The sequence below is a fragment of the Neovison vison genome, chromosome 8, assembly GCF_020171115.1.
Source record: "Neovison vison isolate M4711 chromosome 8, ASM_NN_V1, whole genome shotgun sequence".
NCBI classification, from domain to species: Eukaryota; Metazoa; Chordata; class Mammalia; order Carnivora; family Mustelidae; genus Neogale; species Neogale vison.
In genome coordinates this window covers 6,346,744-6,354,003 of record NC_058098.1, presented here as the reverse complement: position 1 = coordinate 6,354,003, position 7,260 = coordinate 6,346,744, and the positions used below count along the sequence as shown (strand labels likewise).

At 43.8% G+C, this 7,260-nt stretch overlaps 1 protein-coding gene across 1 annotated transcript; it reads right to left on the bottom strand.

The window, feature by feature from the left end:
• Positions 1 to 232: 232 nt before the first annotated feature.
• Positions 233 to 6,720, bottom strand: CBLN4 (cerebellin 4 precursor). The gene is made up of 3 exons (XM_044262293.1): positions 6,430 to 6,720; positions 3,292 to 3,408; positions 233 to 1,464 (listed from the first exon to the last, which is right to left on the bottom strand). The coding sequence occupies exons 1-3, from the start codon at positions 6,718 to 6,720 to the stop codon at positions 1,267 to 1,269; spliced, it is 606 nt and encodes a 201-aa protein (XP_044118228.1). The 3' UTR covers positions 233 to 1,266.
• Between the last annotated feature and the right edge of the window lie 540 nt (positions 6,721 to 7,260).

Below are 7,260 nucleotides of genomic sequence, written 5' to 3'. Positions count from 1 at the left end.
CCGCCGCCCCTGATTCAAAAAGCTTTTGGTAAACTCCAGGGAATGGAAACGAGAAAGGGGAAGGAAAGAAGGTATGGAAATAAACCACAGAGAAGACATATTTCCCCGAGCCGGAAGAACAAAACAATTCAGCTAACATATATGAACTTTTATTCTATGACAGAGACATAAATAATTTTATGAGTTCATATGACCTGTACAAAAGACAAAATAAGATATTGCACTAAGTTTAGATATGGGATATTTGGATTTAATATTAGCTAAACAGATAAATATATACAATTGAAGGAATTAAGGCAAAACCAGATGATACTTTCAAACACAACAGAAGGCTTGAAAAATAGGTATAATTAAAAACAAGGACATCCCATCTCCATTTAATAAAGTGGTCACGTCCCAGGGAAAAGAATCCCTTAGGTTTTTAATAATGTGGTTATTATCCATCATGTTAATTCAAGCTGAGCAAGAAAGTATAAGATTTCCCAAAGAGGAAGGCGTTTTGGGGGCGGTGGGGGCTTGGGGGCTGAGCACTTAGAACTTGGGTAAGCAACTTTTTCCTTGTCAGACTTATGATCTATTCTTCCTATTAGAAAATATAATTTGGAAAATATGACTCTTTCACATATATAATTAAAATACAACTATGAAGCGTTCTTTTTTGTAAAGGGAAGTCATGTTGGTGATCTCAGAGGGTAACTGCGAGCGAGCTATCCATTACCCTATTTGGAGAGAAGACACAAAGCCAGTCACTGGGGAAAAATAATAAAATAAAAAACTCTCCACTTACTGTAAGAGAACAGAACAAACTAATTCCAAAGGAATAAAAACGAGTATAATCGATATACCAACACAGCACAGAGTTCTTTGGCAGGATCGCACTAACCGTTGATTGAAGTCAGAACTTGAGTTTTCTAATTCTTAGACCCGGTTGCCAATCTTCGAAAAACAAATAAAGAAAATTCCACATCTGCAACGGATTCAGTGATGCCGGGAAATTAAATTCAGAATAAACCTTGCAGACAGTTTTTAACTGTTACACGTGAGCACTGGTACATACGATGTCTGCTCTGAGTCCCCATCCAAGTATACCGAGACGCGCACACACACAAAATAATCGGTGAGACTGTGTATTGGTTCGGACAGGCCTAGAATCCTTAAAGAGAATCCATATTCAGCCATGAGAAACCAATCAAAGACATCAATCGGATGATGAGAGAATGATCTTCCAACAACTCAGGGGTCGGAACGTCATGGAGAAATCAAATCCTATAAGGGAAACACCAGAAAGCCAGAGAACGTGGAATACTGCCAGCCTCCAACCAAGTTACCTTTCTCCAGTTTTAGGTAAACTTTATCCTCCTTATCCAGGTAGAGTAGCACGCCGTTAGTGGCAGCTTCGCGAGTAACATCTTTGTCCCCAGCGAAGGCAGAGATTACTGGCTTTCCGTTTAACATCAGGTTTACCTATGAGGAAAAAAAAAAATAAATCACTGAAAACATCTACCAGGGCTAATGACTAATGTCTGAGATGACAGACCTGGTAAAATATTTGATGTTTAGCAAATTCATCCCAACAGCAGTGGGTGCACTTAGTAGGTCCACTGGGATGATTTTTTTTTTTTAATTTCCCCCATAGAAATTTCCTGAAATGCCTACAAAAGAATACTATCCATGAAGAGTAACCTCGCCTTGGGAAAACTGGCCTCCCTTCAATGCATACATTGAGCTCGCTGTTTTATTTATTTCTCACATTCAGTAGCAATCTTTTGGTAATAAAGCAAGTCTGAAGGGTGCCTGGGTGGCTCAGTGGGTTAAAGCTTCTGCTTTCAGCTCAGGGTCCTGGGATCGAGCCCCCATGGCACACTCTGCTCAGCAGGGAGCCTGCTTCCTCCTCTCTCTCTCTCTCTCTCTCTCTCTCTGCTTCTCTGCCTACTTGTGATCTGTCAGTCAAATAAATAAATAAAATCTTAAAAAAAAAAAAAAAGAAAAGCAAGTCTGGGGCTTCTCAGTTTATTAGTAAAAAAAAGCCCAGGGCCCTTTGCTCTGATAAACCCAGATACAGCATGATTCTACCAACATCTTTTTCAGGTTACTGGTTGGCTGCCACAGTCATAGTGGTGAAGACTATTTGAAACTATGGAATGTGTTTATGTGTGTTGTGGGGGGTGTTGTGTTTTCTTTTTCTGTCCTCCTTGATAATGTGTATTAAAAATAATAAATATACATTAAATGTGTATTAAAAATAATAATCACCACTGCTAGTGAAGATTTTAAAGATGGATAATTAGCAAAGAAGCCACAATTAATAAATTCAAAATTATTAACAAATCATAAATTCAAAATTTTCTCCCCACTACAATTTTGATTTTACTGTGATAAATATTACATAAATTTCTAAATATCGGAGCTTGGGAAAAGCTTTTCCATGCTAGTAAATTGGTTTACTAGATATTCATTCTTTTTATGTCAAAAAAAAGCACTGCCTAAATTAAATCTGAGGATGATCAATTTACCCATTCTCTAGGATCTGTGAAAGTTGGTAGAAGGGTAATCCCCCTTCGCTATGGCCACAGTCTACAACACACACACTGAGCGTAAGATAAAAAAGAATGCTTAGAATTCCATTCTAGCATATTTGAATAGTATAGGAACTGGTCTTTGAGTGTAAGGTCAAGCCTATTACCTGAGAAAGGACAACACAAAATATGTTGCTAACTGTGGAACTGAAATTTTTTAGACTTTTCTAGGATCAGAGTAACTGAGCATAAATTATTTAAAGCATATGCAGGGTAACACCCTTTTGTAAAAAGTACGTTGAGTAGTTATTCCTTCATAAATTTGTTCTAATGGCTAGGGTAGCTCGTAATTTTTAACAACGATAGCAAATTTGTTTTATTTAATATGTACTTGTAAAGTTCTGCTAGTCTTAGAAGTTCCTTCCTTACAAGTTTAAATAATTTTTGCACAGGCATTAAATGAAATCAAGATCTTATAAAGAGATTCATGCTACTGAGTTTTTACTCAGTTTTTACATTAAGACATGTTTTTTAAATGGTGGGTTGTTATGAAGGTAATATATTCAACCGTTTATTTTTCTATATGTTTCTTGTCGTAGCTTTAACGGATGCAATAAAGAAGAAAATTGGAAATTAAGTGCTTTAAAAATAAACTATAAAGATGGTTGTTTATTTTTATAATGAAAACACATCTCTGGCTAAACACATACATAACCCACTGCCGATTAAACACTGCCGTTCGGGAGCAGAGAAGGAGAAGGGTCACAACACGTACCTGGATTGTTTGGCTCTGGTAGACTTTAATTACATGAAAGCTGAAACTGTAAATTCCTTTTCTTGGTGCTACAAAGACAGACTCCAGGGTGAAAAAATTGCCCACGTTTACTAGGATCTACAAATAAAAATAATAAGGAAGAGTAAATTATTCCAATAGTCTCTTCTGTAAGTAAGTTTCCTTCCTGGCTTGCTTGCTTCTCCCCCACCGCTCTTTCTCTCTCCCTCTCTTTCTCTTTCTCTCTATCTCCATCTCTCCTTCTGGCTTTCTTTATTTCTTTCATAAGTAGCTTAAGAAACCATAGAGAATAAAACATTGAGTTCTACTCTTTTCCTCTTTAGTGACTTAGAAAATAGATTTGTGTCATGGAAGGTTTTTCTGTCTTTTAAATGGTATAGGAAAAAAAATAAAATAAAATAACTGCTTTGTATTCATGCCTCAATTTCCAGCAAGGCCTGATGGCTCTGGAAACATCTAGGTAACACGGAGGGCTTATAAATATTAGCTTTACCTTGAGAGTCAGATAAAAGGCATCTGCCCTGTATTTATATTTCCATCCTCTATAAGCCTTTGCAATGTCCAGAGATGACGTTTCCAAGACAGCCAATCGGCATCCGTGGGCTCTCTGCAGTCATTCCTGGACACATCACACAGAGGCCTAGGTACCCCCTCCACCCTGTGACATAATCCATGACACTGAACAGTGCACAGACTGATGTGAATGCCCAGCCCTCCCCTGAGCCTCCGCCAAACCTCTCCTAAGATCCATGGCCATTTTTTCACTCCTGTGCCATCTAGGCCTTAATTATAATATTTTGGCAATGACTCAGCCTTTGCAGGCTGCCAAAAAGTAGAGCATGAATAAGGACAGACTGTGAAACTGGTGGCTTTCTTGTGTTTCTGCCAGTGTTATCCATTATTCTCTTATCAATCCCCTGCTCTTTATTTAAACTCAAGGGTCAAAAATGAAAAGTCAAATAAGGCACTACTTCCTAAGAAAGCAGCAATGCATTTTGTATTCCAAGATGTGCAGCCTGTTTCTACTGCTTATGAAATTAACTCTGAATTTCAATATGTGACCTCTTAAACCAAATTTGCAAATGTGACCTAAGTCAGTCCCTTCTATGAGAAGGAGAATGAGAATGTTTGGGGGTGGGAAGTTTGTAAAGTAACTGGGGTTTATTCCATTTTTCTCCAAGAAATAAATCTATAACTGGCATTCAAAAAAATCAGATGTCCCTGTAAGGATACATTTCCACTGTAGCAATGGCAATCTGCCACCATCTCTTGTAAACTTGACATTTGCACCAATATTAGGCCTTTTGCATAATTCCCTAGAACCATACTATCACCTCTGAGCAACGCACCAGAATATCATAGCGGGTCAAGTTGAATGTACCAGGTTCAACCCTTGACCTAAGTACATGTATGTGTATGATTTCATTCTGAGATTTCACCTTCTTCCAAACAGTCCCCAGATTTCTTTCTCTGACCTGATGATTAATGATCTTTCAACAACCAATCACCAGCTTTGCAATAATCCCCAGCAGAGGTGTTACAAAGATTTTTTCAAGCACATTTAAAATAATTTGAGGTACTTAGCGGGGACTTTCTGACTCAGATACGAGTAGCATAATTCATTAGCAATAATGGAAACGTCTGATTAGTGTTGACTACACACAAGGCTGGATGTTGCCTCTATATTGTAATTAGAGCACATAGAGGCACATAGAGACTTATAACTAAATGTGTCTTGTGGTCTCTGAGATGCATGTCTTCCCAAACAGAAAACATATCCTCTCTTCTTCTAATTGACAGAAAGGTCATGGAAAAGAAGGCATTGTGCAGTGCCATGTCCACAACGGTCCAAGGTTTAATTAATGCACTGAAATATAAACCAGGGGTGGTGCTCGACTTTATTTCCATCAAGATGGAAAGCACTGCACCAAAACCCCAAAGGGGCTGCTTCATTCCTTAAAAATTATGGCTATCTGATAGTAAGCCCCAGAGAAGCATTCTCTGCCTGGCCAGCTGGAGAGTGCATTACTTAGGAACAATTAAGTAAGGAATGGAAATGTCATCTCTTCCCTTCCCTGGCACACACTGCAGTACCACCTAACCTGTGTTCCCACACATGGGGCTTTGCATACAACTGTGAACTACACAAGTGACTTTGTAATTTAAAATACTCTGGGTACTGTTAGGGTTGAAATTACAACCCCAGAGTCAGTTTCCAGTTTTAAGACTCCCTGCTGAAGCTAAGCTGATAGTCCTGGGGTTTGTCACTAGCCAAACCCCAGAGCTCCAGGTCGCTCAAAAGAAGCCATAGACTTCATCAGTTCCTTCCCACCCCCTACCCTCAACCCCAAAGTCTGTCTTTCCCCAGTAATTTGCAATGCTCAGAAAGGACCAGAGCAGGGTCTGGGAGCACAAGGCTCCCCCTGCACTTCCCAAAGGGAGCTCCCTGCAGCTGCCCTTCCTTTCCCTCCACAACTTTTCTCCAAGTACCACAGAAAGGCTTTCCGCTGCAGTGGCGCCTGCAACGTGTGTGGGGATCCTGGCAGCAGAAAGGTGGGTGCGACCCAACCCACGCCGTCGGACGCTGCCCACTGTCTGTGGCCACCTGCTAGATCTCTGCAGAGAATGTGGGCCCCCGAAGCTCTCTTTGGGGAGAAGTTTCTCCACCTGGGGGAAACAAACCGTTTATTGGGAAACCCTGAGGGGACCGCGCGGGATCCGCCTGAGCGACCCCTGCAGAGGGGTCTGAGCCCGGGATCCAGGCACTCGCCAAGAGATTGCGAGGTCCAGGGACCAGACTCCTGCCAGCTCCAATGGACCTGTTGCTGTGAAACTCGTCCGGACCTCTTGTAGCTGGGTTCTGCGCTCCCAGCCTCTCCCCCCATCTCTCTCCGGAGGCCAGGAGGGAAAGAATGCGGGCAGGGGCGGTGGTGGGAGAGACAGAAGTTTCAAACCCAGACATCTTTGGGAAGACGAGTGCCAAAATGATCCCCCACGTCCCAGTCAGAACAACTTAGTCTGAGCAGGCAGCCTGGGTCGGGGCTGCAGGGAGATTAATCCTCCACCCCACCACCACCATCCATACACACACTGGGTGCCCTGCATCCCTCAGGGTCTGACCTGATCGAAGTAAATGATGCGCGTCTTGTTGCTCATCTCGGACGGCTCGTGGTTGGTGCTCCGCACCGCTGAGAAGGCGACCTTGGAGTTGGCCGCCCGGACCGAGATCCCCAGAGGGGAGGAAGAGGAGCCCTTGGAGTCCGTAGCGGGGTTCGAGTCGCACACCACCAGACACTTGCCCTCCAGCACAATGGGCTCCGTGTCGTTCTGCGCCCAGACGGGCAGCCCCGGCAGGGTGAGGGCCAGCAGCACGGCCGGTACCACGGACAGCGCCCGGCTCCCGGAGCCCATGGTGAGCCGCGTGGGCAGCCGCAGCCGGCTGCGCTCCTGCTCGCGCGCTTCGCCTCCAAGCCCGGGACCCCGGCGCTCGGGAAGCTGCCAGTGGCTAGATCGACAGCGCTGCGGGAACGGCGGCGGCAGCGGCGGCGGCGCGCACACTTCCCCCAATTCCGTGGTTTGAAGTCAAAGTCTCCGCTCGCGCTCTCTCGCTGGTTCTGTTACCTTTGTCCTTTAAGGAGCTCATGCAGAACCCCCTACCCCACCCTCTTCCGCCCAAGAATCAGCCCTGCCCGGGGCCCCTGCACCCACCCTTGTTCCTGGACATCTAAAAGTCCGCAAACCCTCCCATTCACACCTCAAACAGGGAAACGGCAGTAAATTCTCACCCCAAACCCAAGCACCCCCAGGTGGACGATGGAGCAGGAAAAACAAAGGAGACGCAAAGAAAAGCCTCGGGGATAGGTGGGTGCCGAGCGGTGCGGATGTCGGTTGGGTAAGCGGCCGGCTTGCGACAGGGACGGATTACAGAAGCAGAAGGTGTTTCCCGGACTG

Coding starts and splice junctions, on each gene's coding strand:
- CBLN4 (XM_044262293.1), bottom strand. CDS start 6,720: ATGGGCTCCGGGAGCCGGGCGCTGTCCGTGGTACCGGCCGTGCTGCTG. Junction 3,409..6,429: donor GCATCATTTACTTCGATCAG/GTCAGACCCTGA, acceptor TTTTATTTGTAG/ATCCTAGTAAACGTGGGCAA. Junction 1,465..3,291: donor ACCAGAGCCAAACAATCCAG/GTACGTGTTGTG, acceptor TTTTCCTCATAG/GTAAACCTGATGTTAAACGG.